The 21,919-nt window shown below is 44.4% G+C and overlaps 6 protein-coding genes across 6 annotated transcripts; 3 read left to right on the top strand and 3 right to left on the bottom strand.

The window, feature by feature from the left end:
- Positions 1-324: 324 nt before the first annotated feature.
- On the bottom strand, positions 325-1,546 carry LOC135346207 (beta-1,3-galactosyltransferase 6-like). The gene has a single exon (XM_064543764.1). The coding sequence runs from the start codon at positions 1,508-1,510 to the stop codon at positions 365-367; it is 1,146 nt and encodes a 381-aa protein (XP_064399834.1). The 5' UTR covers positions 1,511-1,546; the 3' UTR covers positions 325-364.
- Positions 1,545-3,204, top strand: LOC135346208 (beta-1,3-galactosyltransferase 6-like). The gene is made up of 2 exons (XM_064543765.1): positions 1,545-1,665; positions 1,841-3,204. Exon 2 carries the CDS (start codon positions 1,878-1,880, stop codon positions 3,075-3,077), a length of 1,200 nt encoding a protein of 399 aa, XP_064399835.1. The 5' UTR covers positions 1,545-1,665; positions 1,841-1,877; the 3' UTR covers positions 3,078-3,204.
- Positions 3,205-3,216: 12 nt separating this feature from the next.
- Positions 3,217-11,425, bottom strand: LOC135346205 (26S proteasome non-ATPase regulatory subunit 2-like). Its single transcript, XM_064543761.1, has 20 exons — positions 10,865-11,425; positions 10,672-10,794; positions 10,421-10,531; positions 10,116-10,214; positions 9,971-10,048; positions 9,797-9,853; positions 9,374-9,666; positions 8,968-9,180; positions 8,577-8,735; positions 8,227-8,374; positions 7,489-7,800; positions 6,996-7,123; positions 6,597-6,684; positions 6,147-6,411; positions 5,150-5,451; positions 4,644-4,907; positions 4,295-4,421; positions 3,899-4,017; positions 3,565-3,679; positions 3,217-3,418 (listed from the first exon to the last, which is right to left on the bottom strand). The coding sequence occupies exons 1-20, from the start codon at positions 10,937-10,939 to the stop codon at positions 3,351-3,353; spliced, it is 3,144 nt and encodes a 1,047-aa protein (XP_064399831.1). The 5' UTR covers positions 10,940-11,425; the 3' UTR covers positions 3,217-3,350.
- A 134-nt stretch (positions 11,426-11,559) lies between these two features.
- On the bottom strand, positions 11,560-14,029 carry LOC135346209 (26S proteasome non-ATPase regulatory subunit 6-like). Its single transcript, XM_064543766.1, has 8 exons — positions 13,807-14,029; positions 13,542-13,747; positions 13,170-13,315; positions 12,733-12,952; positions 12,497-12,605; positions 12,248-12,416; positions 11,942-12,047; positions 11,560-11,782 (listed from the first exon to the last, which is right to left on the bottom strand). Exons 1-8 carry the CDS (start codon positions 13,955-13,957, stop codon positions 11,714-11,716), a joined length of 1,176 nt encoding a protein of 391 aa, XP_064399836.1. The 5' UTR covers positions 13,958-14,029; the 3' UTR covers positions 11,560-11,713.
- A 65-nt stretch (positions 14,030-14,094) lies between these two features.
- Positions 14,095-16,022, top strand: LOC135346206 (phosphatidylserine synthase-like). Its single transcript, XM_064543763.1, has 2 exons — positions 14,095-14,245; positions 14,296-16,022. The coding sequence occupies exons 1-2, from the start codon at positions 14,195-14,197 to the stop codon at positions 15,838-15,840; spliced, it is 1,596 nt and encodes a 531-aa protein (XP_064399833.1). The 5' UTR covers positions 14,095-14,194; the 3' UTR covers positions 15,841-16,022.
- Positions 16,023-16,121: 99 nt separating this feature from the next.
- On the top strand, positions 16,122-21,912 carry LOC135346486 (ceramide kinase-like). Its single transcript, XM_064544113.1, has 12 exons — positions 16,122-16,710; positions 17,229-17,432; positions 17,678-17,770; positions 18,154-18,282; positions 18,492-18,555; positions 18,981-19,201; positions 19,386-19,644; positions 19,928-20,025; positions 20,258-20,466; positions 20,896-21,042; positions 21,274-21,401; positions 21,624-21,912. The coding sequence occupies exons 1-12, from the start codon at positions 16,203-16,205 to the stop codon at positions 21,757-21,759; spliced, it is 2,196 nt and encodes a 731-aa protein (XP_064400183.1). The 5' UTR covers positions 16,122-16,202; the 3' UTR covers positions 21,760-21,912.
- The last annotated feature ends 7 nt before the right edge of the window (positions 21,913-21,919 follow it).

The following is a 21,919-nucleotide window of genomic DNA, read 5'->3' as shown; positions in this document are numbered from 1 at the left end:
GCCGCCCCAACACTTATGCAGAAGAGGGGTGGGGCTCCACAAAAGACAATTTTTGTGCAAAAATTATATTTACCATCAGTAGGCTGTAACTAAGATAGGGGGGGACATTTGACCCAGGGCAAAATGTCCCCCCCCCCCCCACCAGCAACAACAACATCACACAATCGAAATTATAATTATTCATAGCTACGACACCAATCCCAACAACAATGGAGTTTGTGCACATAATCTAACAATCAGGAGCACATGAGGAGCACATGAGGAGCACATGCATGAGGAGGTGTGCTCCTGGTACAATACAGTTAATTAATGATGAATGAATAATAATAATAATATTGATTGACGATTATAATCTATACCATAGCTAAGGAATGTTTGGTGTCCTGACACAGCATCTATTGGCAGGAGCAGTCCAGTTGTATACATACGATAATCTTGACATAAATTCTTGTTGGCATACTTGTCCAGTCTGCACTAAAGACGAATACTTGCGCTGCATACTCGAGCCAGTTTCCATATGTGACACGATGTACACATTCTGGCATCCTCTTGAATAGTAGCCAGTGTTGAAACGAACATCGTGATACTTTTCAATATTATTAAATGGTGATATCCACGCACCAAGGCCAATGTCATCGTGTTCATAATGCTGTAGCTCCTCCGCCAAGGACAACAATAATTCAACAAGACTGTGAGAGATGACATATCCCCCGCCCTGAGGGAAGGGAAGGAAATGACTGCAGAGGAACCAGTTCTTTTCGCTCAATCGTCCTTCTTTTCCAGCTTGCACTCCACCTGCAAAAAATCCCCATAGGAAATCGGTTGTCTTGTTGTTTTTTTGTTCTCTAAATTCCAGTTCCTTCACAATCGTGTCAATCACAGCAAACGTAGAGTCCGTACACTTCAGGATATAAGAGAACTTGACATTGTCCATTGCCCATCTGAAAGATCCTAGCAATTTGGAAGTGCTGGACCACTCCTGTGGATTCACAGTGTCTGCATCATCCGGCAACATAACCAAGTCTCCATACTGTTTGTTCTCACACGCTAAAGCTTGAGCATCTTTGGGCGTCAAGTTCTTCGTTCCAATTACAAATCTTGCCAGATAACGTGTTTGGGATCTACGATTAGTGAGCCAGCTTGCTCTAATGGCTCCTCTTGTGCCCGAGGCTCTGGGTGTGGAGTGAACCAACACCACCAGAAGATAGCTCGATTGGTCCAAGTATTGAGTTCTCAGGTACACCGAAGGATTGCAATCATCTTCATTGTCACTTGCTCGTAGTTTTCGAGCTATTGGTATTAATTCTGCTTCTCTATGGTCTGACAGTTGCATAGGTGGATTGTGGTGCAGGGGGAGCCTGGAGCTGGACCACCATGATATCTGTCTCTCTGTAGTCAAGGGGGGCTCCTTCCATATTGTATTGAACAGCAGCACAGAGGAGAAGAGGCCTATCAGGATACCAGGGAGAAATCCTCGCACAAAAGGTGAACACGAACACAAAGACTCCATTTTCAATTGGTTATGAATATCATTAACACAAACAGCTTCTTTATTGATCATGAATGTCATTAACTTACAGGTCAACAAAGTCATGTGGAGTCGAAGCTACTGCGCACTGTACAGCCACTGACTCTGTTCACTGAAGCTAATGGAAAGCAAAGCTGGTAAGGAAAAGAGCTATAATCTTGTGTAAACTCTAGCTTGACCTGCATGATCAGCTAGACTTTAGCCAAGCTAGATCTACAGTATAAATACAATATCTAAATCTAAGCGATATCGATATCTCATTTCATAAGCAATTTCATGCTTTATGAACATTGACTACATCAATCTCTCCAGATGTGTCCTACCTCTAACTGACTGCACTAGCACTGAGATGGATGATCACAAAGTTTCCTTACCTGTCAGGAACAATGGTAGCACTAACAAAGCACACAAACGAACATCTCCAATCATCTCCCTTCACTCGTTTGTCCTGGGATTTCTCATCGGCTGTGTCGTGATTTTTTTCTTTGGCCTCAAGTCGAGTGATGTATGTATCGGCAGGAGGTGTGCTGTACAAGCCACACCCATTTCTCCTGTTAAGTTGGACGTTCCCCTTCCCCGGGAGCACAGTCTCAAGAGAGAGAGAGCACCGGTTGAGAATATAACAGAGGATAATAATGAAGCTTCTTCCTCGTCCATTAGCAAGTGCCCAAAGAGACCACTCCATGTTGTCATAATAGTGCTGGCCTCCCCTAAAGGTTCACTGAGACGCAATGCAATACGAGGATCATGGATGCACGACTTCAACTCAAGGAAAGTTAAAGTGACTTCGAAGTTTTTACTGGGGACCCTTGGTCTAACAGAGAGCAATATACGCAGTCTAAAGCAGGAATCTGAGCAGTATAGGGACATGCTGCTCTTTGATACCCTCAAAGACTCCTACTTTAATCTCTCACTGAAGGTGTTGCACGGACTAAACTGGGCAGAACGTGAGCTGCCACACTTCGATTTTATCATCAAGACAGATGACGATTCGTTTGTACAAGTGGGGAAAGTTGCCCAAGCATTTGTTGATATGGGATGCCCTGAGCTCCTCTATTGGGGGTACTTCAATGGCCATGGATTCCCAGAGGCCACAGGTAGATGGGCTGAGAAACAATGGCGCAGTTGCCCTCATTACCTCCCGTATGCCATGGGAGGTGGATATATACTCACACATAGAGTTGTCAAGTTATTGGTTCGTCTCTCGGATAGACTGCTTTTGTACGGCAACGAAGATGTCACTATTGGAAGTTGGTTGGCACCGTTTGAGTTAGCAAGAGTACATGACATGCGGTTCAATGTGGAGAGTCAAACACACGGCTGTAACAATCAATACATCATCACGCACAAGGACACACTGCGACACATGTACCACAAGTTTAAGAACCTGCGTAAGAATGGAACCCTTTGCTCACAAGAGAAAGAGATACGCCCAAGCTTTATCTACAACTGGACTGTCTCACCCGCCAACTGCTGTGACAGAAGCAGAGGCCTGCCCATTCAACAATCTGTGTTTAATGGACACCTGCTACCCTTAAAACTCCATTGAACAAATCTTTCACTTATACTGTTTATACTGTTTATACTAATTAGTTATCCTTTCTGTTTCTTTGTATATAATTTATAATTATATTTACACCACCATTATAATTATGCACAAAATCTATTTATTAATGTTTAGTATGACATTGAATAAGACAATAATTATAATCGTACGTGTCAAGTCAAGTCAAAGACACAACTTAACATAATAAAATGAGCATTTAGAAGAGTGATTTAATACATTAAGTACTAGTGTATGTCCTAGTCTCATTCAAGCTAGCTACTCTTCATAGTCTGGGTTCTTCTTGAGAATGACAAAGCCCTCTACAATGGGAGTCAGCGTCACATCTGGGGAGGAGTCAAGGAGCCTCAGAGAAAACACAATACATTCATTTATTGTACACAATGCACAATGGAGAGGACAATACAATCATGGGGACAACATCTGTTCACATAATAATTATGCAACCACGTTGATTTTTTGATTAGGATACATTCTTCAGTAGCAAGCTCGGCTCTCTCTCCGTATCCTAGCAACACAGGGGTGGTGTGCGTTTGGAACCCAGTGATGGTCTTGGGCTTGCCTGCCTGACCCACCACGTCCACAGCCTGAAGGTTATATCAGAGTTACACACGCAGATAGCTAGTGTCATACATAATGTACAGTCATGTATCATTTCCCAAAGTGAAAAAATGTGTTTGCCAATAAGGAGGTGGTCTTAGAGAGATCAGTGTTCAAATACCCTTTATTGGTGCTATTGACAGAGAAACTAGCCAAATGATCAATCAATCACAAGTGCTCAACAGTATAAAGGGTTATTCCCTTACCTGCCCAACTCTGACAGTGACTGGTAGAGGGTTGAGAGCCTCATCGAAGGTCACCAACATCCTAGTCTGTATGGCAGGGGCCATGTAGAACAGCATGTAGTGGGCGTCCTTCAGAACAACTGCACAGGAACACAGGAGAGGGTCAAGTAGCATACATGCACTATAATATTGATACAGCCACTAACAGACACATGGTAACACACAACTCAGAGTCGTATGCCGATTTCATGCAGTTTAATTAATAATCAATTTCTCTGCAAGTATATTAAGCATATATAGCAATAGCTTAGACTGAAGTCAAGTTACTAGAGACACTACAACTTATACTGTACCAACTAGACAATGGACATTGATATCCAAGCCTATTCATACGTGCAGCAACAGACAGAGACGCACTGTTTGAGGAGTCTAACATGGAGACCATGGCGATGAGTAGTCCAGCCAGGGCCACAGGGGAGAGAAGCATACGATCAGAGTGATAGGGATTGAGGGTGAGGGTCCCCTTACCCAGGTGAGTGAGACCCTGTGCAAGTACAGGAGCTATTATTGTGTGTGTACTGTGGGTACTAATGAAGTGAACCAGTGTACACATAGACCATAGGATTACCATAAACACAGATGTGGAGATATTGACCAGACAATTAGCATCACTGAGGTAAATTGTAATAAAGCCCAACAAAACCTCTATTCTCACACACACACACACACACACACACCGCCCACACCACACACACACACCACCCACCTGTGCCAGTCTGACCATGAACAGATCCTGTGGCTCTTTGTGATAGAATTGAGCCAAGTTCCTGAGCATGCCGGCCAGTCGTGCGTTGTTAGTACCACAGCCGACTATTCCCATACTGAACACAGCGTTCCTGGCCACAGTCGGGTCACTATCATGGGAGAACTTATGGAGCATGTCCAGTACTGGTAGCTTGGGGTTAGAAGTTGAGAGGAGCGCTAGGGCCAGAGGGACAGCACGACGGATGGGGGGGTCACCGTAGTGGAGCTGTGGAGTGGGTGGATAAAGCACTATAAGAATGTTCCAAGACGGAAAAGCCATAAAATCAATTATAATTATAATTATATGTAATTACAAGCATGTAGAAATTTTAACCGCAAAAATGTGCACTTCTATGGGTCCAGCTGCAAAGAATAAAACCAAGTGGTACCACAGGCACAGATGAGGTCTACACAACAATCAATGTCTGCCTTACAAGCGTGTGTGCGCACTAGACACAGGTTGCTTACTAGATGGTTGAAAGTCCTCATCGCCATCTCTGCCCCAATGTCCTCCCCCATGGCAATCAGGGCTATTCCCAGCACAGAGATGGACTGATAACTCCCTGGCTCGCTCAGAGAACCAGGCTCAGTCTCCTTATCTGGCTTCTTTCCTTTGTCTTTGGCCGCTTTAGCCTTCGACTCTGCCCCCTTGGTGGTGGTGGTGGGTGTGGTCTCCTCAGCCTCCTCAGACTCCTCCCCCTCTTTCTTTGGCTTGTGGAACTCACTGCATACGTGTAACAGAGACTGGATCTTGAGCACATTGCCAGTGCCTGGAGGGAAGCACACAAACAGTCAAGTGTTAATAATAATAGCACAGCCACAAGCAAGCATCAACAGTATTGCTGCACAGCCACATGCAAGCATCAACAGTATTGCTGCATGCAGCCACAAGCAAGCATCAACAGTATTGCTGCATGCAGCCACATGCAAGCATCAACAGTATTGCTGCATGCAGCCACAAGCAAGCATCAACAGTATTGCTGCATGCAGCCACATGCAAGCATCAACAGTATTGCTGCATGCAGCCACAAGCAAGCATCAACAGTATTGCTGCATGCAGCCACATGCAAGCATCAACAGTATTGCTGCATGCAGCCACATGCAAGCATCAACAGTATTGCTGCATGCAGCCACAAGCAAGCATCAACAGTATTGCTGCATGCAGCCACAAGCAAGCATCAACAGTATTGCTGCATGCAGCCACATGCAATCAATGCCTGAGTGAACCCTGACCCTGACAACCACTGTGTCTGTTGTGGTAACCTAGCTCTATCAAAGAGTCTTCCAGCAAACTGTGTTAATTGTTAATAGGCCATTTATTCCACTGTTGGTCTTCCCCAGGGTGACAAGGTTCACCGTACACTTCTAAATTTGGTGAAAGAACTATGGCTACATCACCCACACAGAGGTGTCACTATGACACACAGAGGTGTGCCCAGTCAACACAAACCCACCGCCCACTCACCAGCATACGCGCAGGTCTCCAACAGAGCAGCTGCAAATGAGTAGAGAGGTTCAGGGATGACCTTCAGAGCCAGCATGGTGGCATCCACAGCATCCTGCTTTCCCAGGTAGAGCAAGGCCAGGGCCAGGGCTAGGTAGCGGACGGAAGTCTTGGTTAGGTCGGCTGGATCGCGTTCCATCATGATCTGGAGGTAGCTCTCAGTCAACTCTCCATTGCAGCTCCCCACGGCCACCAGTGCAGAGGAAAGAGCTCCTAGACACACCACCTACAGTGAGAGTGAACAGTGTGTGAGCAGAAACAATACAACCACACTTGATCATTTTAAGCAAAAAAGCAAAAAAAAAAAAAGCTTCTCTATCAGATCATACACTAACCTATTCTACAGTACATGCAGGAGCTATAATCCAGAGTTATATAAATGCTATGAGGTTGCTAGTAAAGATGGCGGACCTCGAAGGTTGTCTTCTCCTCCCACATGACTGGAGTCAGCACATCGATGACATCATCCCTCATGGATCCAGCATAGGCCAGTCCAAGTCTGTGAAGGTGAGAGCATACTGTCATACACACACACACACACGATAAACTACCATACGTGATCACTACATTGGTGAAGGTACTAGATATGTACTGTCTAGTGGGTATTTGTCAATGGACATTATTTTGCAACGAGCTACGAAAATGCAATTCCGAATGTTCAATGTAATAAAGATGGTGGAGGGCTACCACTCTCAATGAACATGGATCACAAACAACCAACTCAGACCTTGACTATACTAGTACATACATGACTATACAGAACCAACCAGACACACACACACAGTACAGGTATACACAGTGAGGGCTTACCCTATGACAGAGCCAAGCCTCATGATGTTGATGGGATGCAGGACATAGTCAGTAAGTAGAGCCAGTGCTGGGTCACACTCATTCCTCACCCCCACATTCACCAGTCCTAGGGCAAGCAGAGCTCCAGCCTGAAACACAACGTGTAGAGAGCTTATAAATACAAGTGTGTTCTGTGATACTTCTCTGCCAACTATAAATGCACGTGTACAGTAACAGGAGTGTATGAAGAGGAGTATCCAACTGTAGCAGTTGTAGTGTAAACCAGGTTACGGTATGAGTATGTCATACCACGTCACTATCATATATAGGACAATGCTACAGGTAACATACGTGTACAATCTTTCTGCTATACACTAAAAAGGTACATGTATAAAAGTTGGTGTGCCAATCCTAGTAAAAGCCTACTGACATTGTTAGGACATTCTTTTAGTAAGACAATGGAGAATACCAGGTGCTCAATAAATACAGTGTTAATAAGTGTTAATAAGCATACCTTGATAAAGTCATCATTGGTATAGAGCAGCTTATCGATCTGTGTCAATCCCCCGTCCACGTCCCAGAGTAGGATCAGGCCCAGAGAGGCGGTTGCACTCATCATCCCGTAGCTCTTGTGCTTGTAGATCCACTTGTTCCCGTCAGCTGTAAGAAGTTTGTCTTCTCCAAAGCCACAATTGACAAAACCGTTAACAAAGGAGGAGGCGAGATTGGCACGTGCTGAGTCGACTGTATTGGCCGTGCTGAAACGAGCATGTTCCAGGTGGGTCTTGTATATGTCCTCAGGCACTTTAGGGTCCATTATGTCCAACTGCATGGAGAGAGAAATACGAGTCAAGTGTCTTACTGTGTACATGCAACCCTTTTTACTTGAATATCTTTCAACAGCCGTAACTTTTTATTATTCATCCAATGTCAATAATTTTATGATTTTCTAAAAGCCTAGAAAAATACCTTTCAAATGATGTGTTTAAAATCCAACATTTTGTCGGGGCCATAATTTGTCATTTTTCAGCCTTGGACCATGGGCTTATATAATCCATGGTATCGCAAAATTGGAAAATAATTTTATCGCTCAAATATGAAAATTAATGACTCCATTTGAAAGGTCTCTTTCTAAGCTTTCAGAAAATCATAAAATTATTGCAATTGGATCCACAGATTTCAAGTTATGGCAGCTGAAAGAGTCCCCAAATCATTGATTAAACAGAGGGGTTTCCAGTCACACAGTACTCACCTCTCTAGCGAGGGCCAGGAAGTTGTTGTTGAGGAGGACGTTGGACATGATGTCTGTGAGGTCAACAGTCTCCTCCAAGCCTGCATCATCCAGCTCTAGGAACACCTGCTGCCGGGCTAGTATGAAGGCCAGCTGCTTGCGAACCAACCTGCACACAGAGAGAAAATCAAAACTTAAACACACACGCAGAACGAATTGAAAACATTGCACAATAAAAGTGGTTCCGGAAAAAAACAATGGGGCTTGATTACACAATCATAAGTTTAGAAAAAATTATAATAAACTTCGAGCTTCAGAATACAGTTGGTAATCGGACTACTTAACTTATTACCCGTTATTTTCAACCTTACTTGTTAGGGCACTCTAAGAAGAGCTCCTTGACTAGAGCCTGGTTGTTTAGCATGAGGGCCAGACGCAGGGCCTGGGGGTAGCAGTGAAACTGGCGGAATATCTTGAGGGCAGTATTCAACAGAACAGAGTCCTCTGGCTCAGGGACATACTTGACACAGCTGCAGGGGAGGGAGGGGCTTAAGACTGTGTAGAGTATTACTGCACAAGTGTGATATCACTAGCAAGCCAATCTGAAAGCAAAGCTAAAGACACAGCCAACAGGTAAAATAACAGTGGTAGGTTGCACATAGACTGCAGTACGTACATGTACACGGTACAGTGATGGCTTTACACTTAAGGCCACACCCCTACACACATGGCCACACCCCCTACACACATGGCCACACCCACCTGGTTAGATAGAGACAGACCCTCTCATAGATATCCTCAGACACTAGTTCACTGATGAGCTCCACCTTCTCAATCTCCATGAGCAGGTCACAGGCCTCAGCCTCAGCACTGTGCTTGAGGCAGTACACACAGATGTCCCTCACCAGACCTAGGAGGGTGTCCTCAGGGGAAGTGGTGGTGGTCCACACGTCAGGCAGCTGGGAGCACAGTCGTCTGGAGGGGGTGGGGTGTACATATCCCACATTGATTGACTCATTGTTGTAAGTGGAGCTAGTTTAGACAGGTCTCTAGAATAGTTAGCAATCTTGATAATTATTTTATAGCAATGCGTATTATCAATAATTATTTTATTACACACTTATGCACTCACTAGGATGTGCACTACACATTGCTTGTACATTCTTACCTGATATAAGGATGACCGAATGAGCTGACTCGTTCCTTGGACCCCTCAAGGCGATAGTTGAGGCACTTGTTACCAGTGTCCTCGACGGCCATAGCCAGCACAGAGAGCACGTCACCCAGAACTAGCTTAGAGTCTGAGGTCTCCATCTTCTCATAGACTTCCTCCAGTTTTGTGAAGTGGTCTCGAAGAAACTTGAGGGGTTTGGGTACAGAGGTCATCGAGGCTGTTGATATTCTAATCTCTGAGCGGAGACAGAGGAGGCTTTGCAGCTCATCTTCTGGTGATTTGGGGTTCTAACGGTGTGTGTGTGTGTGTGTGTGGGGGGGGGGGGGGCAGTTAGCATAAATGGGTGCAGTATACACATACACACGTACAGTACACACGTACAGTACACATGTACAGTATACACACATATAGACTTACTGTAACTCTCTCTACTAGGCCCTCGAATCTTTCCTGGAGAAACTCATCTTCTACCGTCTGTGAAAGCAATTAGTGGAACACCCATCAGGATAAGTATAAGATGATGGCTAGACTGTACAGTGGCAAACATTCAACAACTAGTCTAATACTCTCACTAATGCTACAGGTCAGTACCTCGGCTGAGAACCTGTGCTCGAGCAGTGCCTCTTTAACATTGTCCTCCTCACTGAAGTCCACTGCAGTCTTGCCTTGCTGCAAACCATTCAATAGAGATGCTCGTACATTTTCACTCTAACCCACACATCAGTGCACAACGTACCCTATTCTCCGTGTGTGCATCAGCATGGAAGAACCGGAGCACTCTAATGGTCTCAGGGTGGTGGTTCAGGGCAGCCACATGGAGGGGGGTGGAGCCGTCCTGCACGTACACACATATATAGTGACCCTTTTCCTAACTATACTAGAGCACGCATTGCAAATACTAGACACCAATTAATAACGAACATTTTGCCTTATATGTACATGTCTATAGTGAATGTACTACTTTTTACTGTGGTGACCCTTTTCTTTTCCAGCTATGAGATTATGGTAGCAATCCTACGGCAATATTATAAGATGACTCACTGTGTTCTTGCTATGGACATATGCTCCAGTCTTGAGGAGCCACTCTACAGCCTCGTGTCGACCCACATAGGCCAGCAGGTGGAGGAGCGTGCCCGTGGATACATGCTCATTCTGCACACACACACACACACACACACACGCACACACACACACACACGTGCATTACTAGACCACCAAGAAAACTATATCTTATAGGAAAATAGGAAATTTGAAGGATGATGTTAATAATCATAATCGGGGGTGTGGCTTACGTATTCTCGTTGTTCTTTAGGGGAGGATATATTCTCTGCCGCTAGTAGATCTTTGATGGGAGCCTCCCCAACGTTCGACACGGGTGAGTTGAGGTAGGGAGTTGCAGATTCCTCTGACACTTTCTGAGATTTAGCGTATAATGATGAACAATACTACGTGATACATGACTTCAGAGTAGATATATAGGCATACCTGGATTGAAGGGGGCTTGGCAAACAGCCTCTCCACTAGTTCCAGTAGAGAGGACACTGTGACTGATTCTGACATGACTCTCACTAGCACTTGAGAAGTGGTTCTTCTTGTATATTTACACGTGAGGTACAGGCAGCAATACTTGGCATTATTTGGAAATAAATCTAAATTAGATCACTGGTCGACACACAAAAAGCACTAAAAGAACTTGTTTGAACTTGGATTGAGGCTTACATGGCTGAAAGAACGGCTCAAGCAAAGTATAAGACACACAGACCTACCCAGCCACAAGACCTAAAGACATCTCCAGTGCGTCAGCGTCAGCCCAGTGTTGAACCTATGTCAGATGACTCTACCCAAGATATGGACGGTGGGGAGAAGGAAGTGCTGATTGCACAGATCCTAGACCTCCAGAACACTCTACACGACTTGTCTCAAAGGGTCAACTCTGTGAAGGAAGAAAACTCTAAACTAAAGGCCGAGAATCATGTGCTCAATCAGTACATCGAGAACCTTATGGTGACTTCAGGAATCTTCAAGTCTACGTCTGGAAAGTGATCAATCTACCCACTAACTGGACACATCATTATTCTTTTCTTCTAATCACTTTGAATTCTTTCCACATGGTTATTTTTATGTCATTTTACCAACGTTACGTTTATACACACACACATACATGTTCATTATTAACGATGTCATAATTATAACTTTTCACAATAAACTTTGAGCGAGATGCAACACAGTGTATAATTATAATTATCATGGTAACTATGGTTACATGTATATTAAATAATTGATAAGGGTATTGATACGAGAGAATACCAGCTATGGTTAATTGTAAGGGGCAGTTTAAATGTTGATCACTCTACTCAATTTCTGGACCCTATTCAGCAGCAAGTCTCCTTGCTTGATGGTCGACTAGAGGGTGTGTGTGTGTGTGTGTGTGTGTGTGTGTGTGTGTGTGTGTGTGTGTGTGTGTGTGTGTGTGATGTGTGTGTGTGTGTGTGGTGTGTGTGTGTGTGTGTGCGTGTGTATGTGTGTGTCATGTGTGCGTGCGTGCGTGTACGGTGTGTGTACCTGATAGAGGAAGTTCTTACTGTCTGGTCTATTGGTCTCAACTACACCTCCCACTTTGTCAATACGGCAATGAAGACGGCCGGATGCAATAAACTTAGACAACTCCCTGTAATTAATTGAATATCCACATAAAATAGTACAGTACACTATTACAATGGAAGAACAGTGAAAAAATGAAGTAGCTGTAAATTTTAATACTGCCTCCTGTCTTGAGGACACTAATTGACTTCATCACCGCTTTATACGCATGTACTTCTATTATAACGTAAGGCTGGGCCACACACATGCATCAACAATATACATTACCTGTCAATGAACCCAACTCCGACCCCAAAGCTCTTGGCCATGTGTGCAAGGGAGAGGGAGCGATAAGACTCGAGCAGCTGTGTGTACGCCTTGATACGCAGCTCTCTGATGTAGTAGCGAGCGTGGGGGGCAAGGAAACAGTCACCTTTGAACTCATTCTCTGCCCAAACTGTAGAAAGACGATACAATCAAGACTAATCGATATAATTATATGTATCAGTGAAGCTGTTCAATGGAGGGATAGCTTACTGAGGCTCTTGAAGAAGTCATCATAGCGACAATGGTAGAGAGAGGTGACATGGTCATGGAGCTCAGGATAATCATGGAGGATCTCCAGAATGTCTGTCCCATTCACAATCTGAGGAACACACAAGTCACATGAGCAGTATATGTACGCATGTGTATTACCACAGCAATATGCAACCTTGTCCCTCTTATGTACATGTATGCTCTAAGTGGAGCTAACTCATCACCCAGCCACTCACGTGTTTCTTGACCTCCCCTCGACCCATGGCCACCATACAGCAGAAGACGGCATACTTGCAGAATGTGCGATAGTCCATGATCTCGGTGGACGTAAATGTTGCCATGGTATCAAAGAAACATTCGGCTGCTCGTTTGAAATCGCGTACAGACATAGCATAGAGTCCCTCGTAGGTCTTGAGTCTGTTCCTCCGATCCCAGTCTCCACCCTCCTCTATCAGACTGGAAACAAAGAAAAACATCTTTGAAAGGCCATAACTCTGGTTACGTTATTTTTCCGAAAATACGATATTATGGCCCGTTCTAAATGTGTGATCTGAGCATACCATCTGAAAGAGCTCCTTCTAAGCTTTCAGAAAATCATAAAATCGTTAAATTTGGACCATCAGAACTCAGAACTCTAGTTATTGGTGATCGGTAGACTATAACTTTTGCTCACGCTTTGGCCTTGTCGATGTTCCTAGTGATGAGATCGTGATCCATCCAGAAGAGCCCAATTCGAATGAGGTAGAAGGAGAGGTCCATTCTGTGACTCAGTCCAACAGTCTTCTCATAGGTCGCCCTAAATGCACTCACTGCCCCATCCTGTACATGAGGGGGAGGGGCTACTAGTCAGGGAGCTACACAATTCCTGCTAATCTACACATACGGATCTTCTATCACCTACTGAGATCTTTAATTAGAGATTGAGAGAAAACGTTCAAGCTCAAAATTAAAGCAAGCTGATACTTATCAAATGAACCATCCCCCATCCCCCCACCAACTATACACATGCCCAGTAATTTTAGGCCAGCCCACAATTTCCTCTCACCTTATCTCCGATGGTGCAGAGGTACTCTGCCTTGGCCATGAGTGCGTCTCTCTGCTCAGTCTCACCAAAGTTCTTCTCAGCATTCTCAATGCCTGCCTCAAGTGTCGCCAACGTGGCTTTGTTTTTAGCCTCTAATACGGAGAGCAGGGCAGGGTCGACTGTCCTCCCTACATCAGCACACAGGCTGAGATAGAATGGGGCCATGGCTGTAGGAGGTGGGTGAATGTACTGAGTGTACACTGTGTCTATGTGTAATTATAGTCACCATTATCCTTGATAGACTTGAGTAATATTCCCCAGACATTTTCCTTGTTCGCTGGACCAGTAAATTTAACTGTTAGGAGAAACTTTAGCTCAGTGAGGGCTAGGTCAGGGTTCTTAGGCAGTCCTTCTTCGTCCAGTCCTTCCAACGGCATCTTGTTCAAGTGAGATTGGACTACTCGTGGTAGAACTTTGGTTTAGGTAAAGATCATCTGCTCAGGATTAGGATCGTTAACAAAAGGAAAAAGAAAGGTAATCAATTATGCATCATGTTTAGTTAACGATCTTTACCGTTTACATACATTACACAAGCAAAGAGGGCATGGCATGCTAAAGATTCCTTGAATTGCATAATCAGATCACCCAAAACTGAATGACTGAGTGTGTTAGGAATGTCCTATCTAGATCTAGTAAAGAAAGATCAAGAACTTCTACAAGCAATGGTAAGAGAGAAAATTGATAAAATTCCAATAACTGATCTGTTCCATTTCAGGAGAATCCCCACTCTTCTGAATGTTCTGACCTGGATGACCATGTGCCAAGATCCTCTACTTCTCCAGAGATAACTTTTCCACACAAGACAGTCAGCTTCACCAACATTTCTCACCCTTACAACCATAATGGTGGCATCTCTATAAATGGTGTTGCTCGAATTCGTAAACCTTTCCGTCATCGCAGTAAATCAACTGGCTCAGAATCATCTGATGGAAGTGAATACATGTCCACATGCTCTGATAGTTATGGAGACAAGTGGTATAGCATCGATCACCGGAAGGTCACCAACATAACACTCGACTTCTTCTACACACCGAGAACGATTACTCTCCTACTAGTTGTTTTGCTTGGCCTTGTTTTAGCAGCTTTCTTGCGAAGTGATGACGGGGAACGGGCAGACAATATTGGTGCTGGAGTATATGCATTCTCTTTTTTGTTTCTCGCCATAGGTCTACTAGTGTTCCCCAATGGTCCCTTCACCAGACCTCACCCGGCAATCTGGAGACTGGTGTTCGGGATTAGCGTGCTATACCTATTGCTGTTGGCATTTGTTTTGTTTCAGAGCTACTCTGATGTTAAGTTGATGTTACACTGGGTTGATTCCTCACTGAACTACACTGAGACAGACAGCAATAAACTCTACGCAGTGGACTGCAGTTTCACAGTTGAGAATCTGAATAGCAGAATGGATATTTTCGTGATTGGTCACTTTTTAGGTTGGGTGTTCAAATCTCTCCTGGTTCGGCATTCTATTCTCCTCTGGTCTATAAGTATTATGTGGGAATGTACTGAGTTAATGTTTGCTCATGTGCTACCTAATTTCGAGGAATGCTGGTGGGATGCCCTGCTATTTGATGTCATTCTTGCAAATGGCTTAGGTATTTTTGTCGGAATGGCGATATGCAGGACGATGGAAGTGAGGAAATTCCATTGGGAAAGTATTAAACACATCAAAGGTACTCGAAATAAACTGAAAAGAGCTGTTTTGCAATTCACTCCCCAAGAGTGGGGGAAGACTCGATGGCTTGACCCTAGTTGCACGTACATGAGAACTTTAGCAATCTTCTCTCTACTCCTGCTGTTTCAGATCAGTGAGCTCAATACGTTTCTACTCAAGCATGTCCTGTATATCCCTACCAACCACTACATTGTGTCTCTGCGTCTCATCATCATATTGCTGCCTGCAGCGCCGTCGATACGACAATACTATATGTACGTTACGGACAAAACATGCAATCGACTGGGTACACAGTGCTGGATATTTCTGGGTATAACATTTATGGAGCTCTTGATATCAATAAAGTTTGGAATGAGGATGCTACCTCGACCTGCCCTGCTGTATATTCTAGTTTGGTTGGGTCTTACAGCTCTCCTCAGTGTGTTTATTGTGCTCCTGCTAACAAGGACCACCTGTCACTCTGGTCTCAAGTCTGCCTGGGAGTGGAGTACGAGTGTCATGAATGACTATGGTGTCACCAACAGAACCACACGTCTGAGAAAGAGAAGAACAAAGAGAAAAGCTGAAGTCATTTCTAGTGACTAGAATGTACTATTGTCATCTCTGGACAAAGGAACCCGTTTCCATTCATGCAAACTCTTTCATAAAAGAACTGTTAGCTGGTAGCTGTGTTTAGCACTCATTTATAGTGCTGTTTATAGTGTTGTCTCACTAGAAATAATTAATTAATTCTCAATTGCATTCCATCCTATAATATCAGATGCGAATTTTGTCTAAAAAAATAAATTTTTGATTGCGTTTCATTAGTTAAAAGTCGGCCTGCCCAACCCAAGCGCAAGTCTTGCAAGTAACGCCCCTTCACTGAACTAAGAGGCGTGGCTTGCGAGACTACCCAAGAGAGAAACAGTGAAACTAGCTAGTTAATAAGTTAGCTTGTGTCTGCCATAATGACTGCAATGGTGGACTCGTACCCTCGGACATCAACAGATGTGCCCCAGTACTATACCGAGGACCCGCTGGAAGACCCGGGTGACGTTGTTAAACCAAAACCATCAGCTTTCAATGCTCCAATATCTGATCCAGAGCCTCCTAGTCAAACATCAGTTGTTGATATTCAAACTAGCACCCAACCACAAACACCCACTGTTCCCACTGTAGGCAATATCATAACACCAACCACTCCTCAACCAATGTCACTCGATCGGCAAGATTCAGAAATTCAGGTTTTGACAAATCCCGATAATAAGTTTGAAGACAGTACGGTGGCGATGCTTCGTCACTACACACCAGAGAGGAATGGTCGCCCAGCATCGTTCCATCTGTCATCGTCAGGGCGACCACGAGAGGAGCCAGCCATGACGGACATCTTTAGAGTGGCTGGGAAGGAGTGTATGGTCACGCTGGAGGATGATCTCATCAAGTGGAGTCGCCGTATTGCCCCAGGGAAACAGTCAAGTGAGTGGGTGGTACCCCTTGTACACATACACCAATGTATGGTCTATGTCATCAAACTTTGATAACAGTACCAGTAGTATTATATTACTTATCAAGAGTCCCAAATGTGAGGGGTATGCCTGAGGCTGTACTTCCCTGTTCTCTGTCCTGTGTTGACTTCCCCCTACACTTTAGTGGGTACTGTAATAATAGCTATAGTGAGATCCTTTTTGATGATGAAAGAGAAGCTGCTACAAACACACTGTCTGTAGAAATCCCCTCTGGCACTGTGCCCTACACTTGTGCTCTACACCTGTGCATGTATACAAGCATTTCACTGGTGTCATTAGTGGAACCTAGTGGTACATGTACCATGTCCTAGACTACTTTGTTCCTGTCCATTCAATATAGTACACTGTAACTGCATTGCATGTCCTGTGGCTTTCATTTTGTGGGTGGGTCATTAACACATTTTAGGGGTGTACACTGTACAATATTAGAGGTTCATTTTTAAGTTGTGGTGGTCTTTCTTCCTACAGATCAGACCAACACGCTGTATTTGAGTGATTTGTTTGCCGTGGTGTATGGGTCTCCCCTACCCACCCCCCCTAAGGCCCAGGGCCACTCCCGTCAGCCGTCAGTCACCTCACTCTCCACTACCTCCACACTCCCACGCCCCACACGCTCCTCCACGCCCACACAGGGTCTAGAGTTCACTCTCCACGCACTCAAGTCCGAACCAGGTGACACTCACACTACATGCAGCAACCACCACAATGAGCTTGTGTGTGTAGCACTATGTTTGTTGATGGTAGTTCATTCCTTTGTGTACATGACAACACTGCTAATTCAGGACAGCTGTAACTCATAAACTGTTTTATACCAGAGCACACTTTACTGGTGGTTTTTGTTGACTAGCTAGGCTCATGTCTTTTCCAGCAAAGTATCTTTAGTACCTGTTACAATTTCCTTTTCTTGTTCTGTGCAGGTACGGTCGGTAAGCTGGTAAAGGTCACCTTCAGGGGTCGAAGTGCAAACACGTGTCAGATGTGGGCCGAGAATATAATGCACCAGATGTACAGTAAGTGCCTAGCAATGTAGTGGTAGGGGGTGGGGTCTGTAGTGGTGGGGGGTGGGGTCTGTTCAGTTGGGGTTTTGTTGATGCTATATGTTGTGGTCACATGTGCTGTAAATATTATTGAGGAAACCCCACTTCAATCTGTCAACATCACTCAACAGTACAGCTCCCTTTGTTGTGTGTAGAAGCTACTACATTGTGTGTATGGATAATGTCATATTGTGCAGTAAAACCTGCCTATTGTGGTCCCTGTGTAAAGCAGGTCACCCTTCTATACAGTGGATTGCAGTCAAACCACGATTAGATTTTAACTGCACGTACATCTTTATATCCTGATGTATATATTATTTATATCCTTGTCACCACACCCACACACACCCTCACAGACTTCGGCAATCGTCCCCGGCGACTGTACGTGATTGTGAACCCTGTGAGTGGAGGGGGCGGCACAGAGAAGCTGTGGAGCAAGGTCCAACAGATGTTCACCGTGGGCCAGATTGTCACTGACGTCATCAGTAAGTCACACACAATGAAGAAGCAATATTGCACACTACTTAGTACGTGTGCAGGTTATTATGGGATGTGTGTAATCAACCATCAGTGTATACATAGTTATCCTGGATTTCAGTTTTTAATGTTTTCCTCGTGTATAGTAATTAAGTAGCTCTCAAGGTACACATTGTGTGATTGTGTGGCTGTTTCAAGATTGTGTTTCTCTATTCAGTGACCACTCAGAAATTTCATGCTCGGGAGCTGCTGCAGTCTCTGGACCTCTCACAGTACGATGGGTAAGTATGTGTGTGTGCGTGGGTGTGGATGTGGGGTGGGCGTGTGTGTGTGTGTGTGTGTGTGTGTGTGTGTGTGGTATCACTGTGAGTTGTGTATGCTAGCCAGTGCACTTGTGTAGGTGTTGACACTGATCAGTTTCACTATTGAATGTTCAAACATCCTGTCAGAGAATGTGCTTCTCTACTCACTATTTATTCAAGGCCAAAATAATAACGACAAAAGATTATTCTATAATTAAGGACCGTACCGTCTTTTTTCCCAATTGCATCACCACTCTAATTATACGAAACTTGAATATTTCGCCCATAAGTATAGCACCACATAAATTCATTTGTTTTTCATACAGTCTCGCAAATGTTTATTATTTTTAGAGTGCTGTAGTTAAAACGCACACGGTACTACTCCTATTAACGCCCCCCTGCAGTGTTGTAGCTGTGGGAGGTGATGGAGTATTCAATGAGGTGATGAATGGCCTCCTCATCAAGACCCAGGCACAGGGTGGAGTCAATATGAGGAACCCTCGCTTCTTCCCCCTCACTCCCAACATACGCCTGGGGGTCATACCCACTGGCTACAATAACTCTATAGCTCGCTCCGTGTTTGGTTGTCGGAATCCGTTTGTGGCAGCTGCTCAAATCATGCTCGGTGAGTGTAATATACACAGTACAGAGAATATACACAGTCATGTTGCAGTGCCAGTTGTTGCTGGTTTTTAGCTGAACTAGCACACACTTCAGATCTGTCGGTAGAAAAGAAGAGAGTTGTATGTGTGTTGGTTGAAAACCCTGTACAACATGCAGTGATCTTGTACCCTCCCTCCCCACTACAGGCTGTAGCTCTCCAATGGACGTGTGCAGTGTGTCCCAGAATAACCAGTTGCTAATGTTCTCAGCTGGCCCCATGGCGTACGGTTTCTGGTCCGATGCGGCCGTGTTCAGTCAAGACTTCACCTGGCTTGGTTTAAAGAGGTTTGATCTAGCTACGTTGCGAACACTGCTCTCAAGGAGAGAGTTTGATGCTGAGATACAGTTTGTACCGGCAGAGGACCCTGGGGATATAGTGAGGAAGGGAGAGAAGTGCTTCAACAGGTACATCATGCTTTCATTAGAATTGTGTACATGGAAGTAATTTAGAAAGGAGAAGATTTGATTATGTTTGGCTTAGTCTATGTGCCTTTCTCATAGTTATCATTTCCCCCCTTCAGAATCACTGCCAATGTCAACCAAAGCCTCAATTACTGTCTGTATAATAATATTGTACTGGACATGATCTTGATCTTGTGTGTACATGTCTGCTTAGCTGAACTTATGGTACACGTGTAGCACTTCAATTATCAGTGCCTATATTGCCCCACCCACCACCCCCTCCCAGGTGTCCCAAGTGCAGCAGCTTTGAGAGCCAGACTGAGAGCCCCAGTGCAGCCAACGAAAAAGGAGCTTGTCTAATGGCAGTCAACTCAGAAGTAGATCGTAAGTGCACATTTGTCCGTGTGTTTTTATTGCCCGGGCAGCCCCTCCGGAATTCTCTAAGTTGCAATTTGAGGGAGTTTTTAATTGATTCATAACAATTTATTTCAGCCCCCCTCTCTCTGTGTAAAACCCTGACTGTTGTGTTTCCTTCGTGTTCACTATTAGTTGTGTATCCATGATGTTTTATTAGTAGCCTCCTCATGTGTGTGTGTGTGTGTGTGTGTGTGTGTAGGTGTGGATGATCGTCAGTGGAAGACCATCAATGGTCAGTTCTCGAGTGTGATGGCCTGTCCCCACATTTGTCGTGGTCTCCAAGCTCCACAGGGGGTCTCTCCGTACGGTCACCTTGGCAATGGATGTACTGACCTCATTTTGCTTTCACGATGTTCCGTGTTTGAACACGCGAAATTACTCCTCAAGCAACGAAGGGGAAATCCCCAGGTGAGAGTTACACGACTGCACGTACATGTGTATACCGTATAGCGCGAAATTTTCGAGGGGCTTAATTTTCGTGGATTTCGTGGGTTAGCAATCCTACACGAAAATTAAGTCCACGAAAATCGTTCTTTACCTGCTATAACGTGCAAGATTTAAAGGCGTGGCTTCCGGTAAGCAGTCATTCCGCGAACATTGTGCAACGAAATGGCTTTTAGAGGCCAATCCACGAAATATAAGTGCCTCGAAAATTTCGCGCTATACGGTATCAATGAACTACTTATGTACTTGAACTAAGATTCTTGAGATCATCCTCTCAATATAGTAACTCCATAGTCCCTTGGGGGTATGTCATTACTGATCTGTAGTAGATCACTGTTTACTTTTGCTGACTAATTTGGCGCTGTTTATGATTGCTGCTATCACTGTATGTAGTTCACGAACCCCAATCTGCACATTCGTCGTGTGAAGGAGTTCCGGTTCAGAGAGATCCTGAAGCCTGCTCGTGGCAGTAGGGCAGTGTCTACCACCAGCCAGGAGGCAGAGGACAACATTGATGTGCGCTCCATGGACAACCTCATGGTGTGTGTGTGTGGGTGTGTAGGGGGGGAATGTCCCATTATGATGTGATGTAGTGTATCAAATTCCTAGCTGCTATATCCAATTATGTACATAAATTATGTGCGAATTAGTTTTCCAGTTGCAATGCATGCTGACCACTTGTACATGTGTGTGATAGTGCTGATACTAACAGATTAATCATCTCACACATGTACGTACATGTATTAATTGTATGTACACTGTTGTTCCCAGGAGCAGGATGATGATGAAGCGACCAATAGGAGGGCACACACAGGGGGAGGTGGTCCCGGCCCTGGACTGCCCACCTCACGATGGAACATTGATGGAGATGAAATGCCCAGAGCAGATATTGATGTTAGGTGAGATACACCATCTTGTTTTGGTATTTCAGAATAGTTGTCATTCTCTTATGTATGTGACCAATGATAAAGCTGTAGCCATGCACTGTACATTGTAGTGTTAGAGGCCACAGGTAATTTGTTGCCTACAATTGCAACGAATTGCCTGAAAAGTTGCCTGGTATTTTATGATGGCCTTTAGTAAGGAGATAATAGTAAATTATTATCTATTTGCTACTCCAGGGTTCATCGTCAGCTTGTGTCTGTGTTTGCACGTGGGCCAGAGCCAGTGGATGCTGACAGTGCCTCATCCAGCCAGGTCAGCATGGACCCTCAGGACAGGACGGACCAAGATGACCTCATACCATCCCCAAAATGATCAACATGAATTGACTGAATGTTTGCTTCATTTTTTTTTTATATCAGCTTGTTTTTTGCCAATGACAATTTGTGTGTATGTGATTTGTGTATGTGATTTTGTACAATGTAATGAATAGAAGTTTTCTTACAATAATTATTAGACAAAACATAAGAGTTTC

This window comes from Halichondria panicea, chromosome 13 (assembly GCF_963675165.1).
Source record: "Halichondria panicea chromosome 13, odHalPani1.1, whole genome shotgun sequence".
Lineage (NCBI taxonomy): Eukaryota > Metazoa > Porifera > Demospongiae > Suberitida > Halichondriidae > Halichondria > Halichondria panicea.
This window is presented reverse-complemented; position numbering and strand designations above follow the sequence as displayed.

What these genes read in the sequence shown, in the direction of transcription:
- LOC135346206 (XM_064543763.1), top strand. Translation starts at nt 14,195, where the DNA reads ATGTCCTATCTAGATCTAGTAAAGAAAGATCAAGAACTTCTACAAGCA. An exon ending in AAGAACTTCTACAAGCAATG is followed by an intron (nt 14,246 to 14,295) that starts GTAAGAGAGAAA and finishes GTTCCATTTCAG; the next exon opens with GAGAATCCCCACTCTTCTGA.
- LOC135346209 (XM_064543766.1), bottom strand. Translation starts at nt 13,957, where the DNA reads ATGCCGTTGGAAGGACTGGACGAAGAAGGACTGCCTAAGAACCCTGAC. An exon ending in CAAGTCTATCAAGGATAATG is followed by an intron (nt 13,748 to 13,806) that starts GTGACTATAATT and finishes CACCTCCTACAG; the next exon opens with CCATGGCCCCATTCTATCTC. An exon ending in GTAAGAACTTCCTCTATCAG is followed by an intron (nt 11,783 to 11,941) that starts GTACACACACCG and finishes CACACCCTCTAG; the next exon opens with TCGACCATCAAGCAAGGAGA.
- LOC135346207 (XM_064543764.1), bottom strand. Translation starts at nt 1,510, where the DNA reads ATGGAGTCTTTGTGTTCGTGTTCACCTTTTGTGCGAGGATTTCTCCCT.
- LOC135346486 (XM_064544113.1), top strand. Translation starts at nt 16,203, where the DNA reads ATGACTGCAATGGTGGACTCGTACCCTCGGACATCAACAGATGTGCCC. An exon ending in AGTCAACTCAGAAGTAGATC is followed by an intron (nt 20,026 to 20,257) that starts GTAAGTGCACAT and finishes GTGTGTGTGTAG; the next exon opens with GTGTGGATGATCGTCAGTGG. An exon ending in AGAGCAGATATTGATGTTAG is followed by an intron (nt 21,402 to 21,623) that starts GTGAGATACACC and finishes TTGCTACTCCAG; the next exon opens with GGTTCATCGTCAGCTTGTGT.
- LOC135346205 (XM_064543761.1), bottom strand. Translation starts at nt 10,939, where the DNA reads ATGTCAGAATCAGTCACAGTGTCCTCTCTACTGGAACTAGTGGAGAGG. An exon ending in ATGCACACACGGAGAATAGG is followed by an intron (nt 10,049 to 10,115) that starts GTACGTTGTGCA and finishes AATGGTTTGCAG; the next exon opens with CAAGGCAAGACTGCAGTGGA. An exon ending in AGGAGAAGACAACCTTCGAG is followed by an intron (nt 6,412 to 6,596) that starts GTCCGCCATCTT and finishes CTCTCACTGTAG; the next exon opens with GTGGTGTGTCTAGGAGCTCT.
- LOC135346208 (XM_064543765.1), top strand. Translation starts at nt 1,878, where the DNA reads ATGGATGATCACAAAGTTTCCTTACCTGTCAGGAACAATGGTAGCACT.